At 49.8% G+C, this 1,770-nt stretch overlaps 1 protein-coding gene across 1 annotated transcript; it reads left to right on the top strand.

Annotated features, from left to right (window-relative positions):
- Positions 1–737: 737 nt before the first annotated feature.
- On the top strand, positions 738–1,679 carry LOC112616838 (putative protein FAM47C; the record flags this gene model as incomplete). The annotated part of the gene is made up of 2 exons (XM_025373648.1): positions 738–1,521; positions 1,558–1,679. Coding segments are annotated over exons 1-2 (834 nt in total), but the record flags the coding sequence as incomplete, so codon positions are not given.
- Between the last annotated feature and the right edge of the window lie 91 nt (positions 1,680–1,770).

Genomic DNA, 1,770 nt, shown 5'->3' on the forward strand with positions numbered 1-1,770 from the left:
TAAAGTAATCAACAGAGGGTGAAATTTGTGTGAGAGAAAAATCTGGAAGAGAAAAGAATGTCAAGAAATTGACCCACAAAAAAATATAGACAGCTTATATTCTACAAATTTCCAAAGGCAATTCAGTGGAAAAAATATAATCTTTACAAAAATAGTTCTGAAATTACCAGATATACATAGACAATAGACACTTTAAAAAAAAAAAAAGTACTTTGATCTGTATCGTGTGCTGTTTACAAAACTTTAAACAGATTTAAATTTTAAAAAATCTCTGTGACCTTTGGATAAGCAAAGTTTTCACAGATACATCAAAAGAAGTACAATCTGTAAAAGAACAAATTAATAAATTGGACTTCATCAAATTAAAAAAAATTTCTCTTTGATAGACACTGTTAAGACAATGAAGGGAAAAGCCAAGGATGAAGAGAAAAATTTGCAAATCATATAAGTGATAACGGACTTAGATGCAGAACAGAACAAGAATTTTCAAAACTAAATATGATATCCAGCAACACAATTTAAAAATGGGGGAAAAAATCAACAGAAACTTAAACCAAGGAGAGATAAGGATGGCAAATAAGCAAATATAGAGATGTTCAATACCAGTAGTCATTAGGACACACAAATAAAACCCAGAATGAGATTCCATTACACACCTGTTAGAATCCAGGCTGCGCAGATGGCATCAGCGCTGCCCTGCCTCCAGGAAGGAACCTGGGCTGCACGTGGCTGGCGGTCTCCTAGCGACTAGAGTGGCAGGGATCAGGAGCCGCGGAAACTGGAGAGGTGGCACCCCAGCGAGGGCCACCATGGGGGACCAGGGGCCGCAGGACCGGCCGAGGTCCCCGGGCATGGACTCCAAGCCCTGGTACTGTGACAAACAGCCTTCCAAGTGCTTCGCGAAGCGCAAGCACAGGCGCCTGAGGTTCCCGCCCATGGACCCTCGGAACCGGGTATTTGTGACGCAGGGCATGGACAACTTCCGCTACGGCTGCCCGTCTCCCGAAGATACGCTCGTTTGTCGCCGTGACGAGTTTTTACTCCCCAAAATATCTCTCAGAGGTCCCCAAGCTGACCCCAAAAGCAGGAAGAAAAAGCTGCGCAAGAAAGCGGCCCTGTTTTCCAAGCTCTCACGAGCCAAGCCAGCACGGAAGACGTTCGTAGAGGAAGTGGAAGCCCAGCTGACGGCCAAGCCTCCCTTGGCCATGAACTCCAATCTGGGAGAAGATATGCCTCCAGATCTCCTACTACAGGTGCTGAAACCGCTGGATCCTGAGAGGAAGCTGGAGGACGCATGTGCTTGTGAGGGCCAGGGGACGACAACCGACGAACCCATGGAGCCTGGTAAATACCCCTGCAGGGAATTCTCCCCTCGGCCACCCGAGACTCGGGTGTCCTGTCTCCACCCAGAGCCTCCCAAGCCTCCAGTGTCTAGTCTCTGCCCGGAGCCTCCTGAGACTGGAGTGTCCCATCTCCGCCCAGAGCCTCCTGAGACTCAGGTGTCCAGTCTCCACTTGGAGCCTCCCGAGACTGGAGTATCCCATCTCCTCCCGGAGCCTCCTGAGACTGGAGTGTCTCATCTCCGCCCAGAGCCTCCCAAGACTCGCGTACCTCCTCTCCGCCCAGAGCCTCCCGAGAATGGAGCGTCTCTTCTCTCCCCGGAGCCTGCCAAGACTCGCGTATCTAATCTCCGCCCGGAGCCTCCCGAGACTGGAGCGTCCCGTCTCCGCCCAGAGCCTCCCAAGACTCGGGTGTCCAGTCTCCGCCCAG

Source organism: Theropithecus gelada, unplaced genomic scaffold (genome assembly GCF_003255815.1).
Source record: "Theropithecus gelada isolate Dixy unplaced genomic scaffold, Tgel_1.0 HiC_scaffold_108, whole genome shotgun sequence".
In the NCBI taxonomy this organism is placed as follows: Eukaryota; Metazoa; Chordata; class Mammalia; order Primates; family Cercopithecidae; genus Theropithecus; species Theropithecus gelada.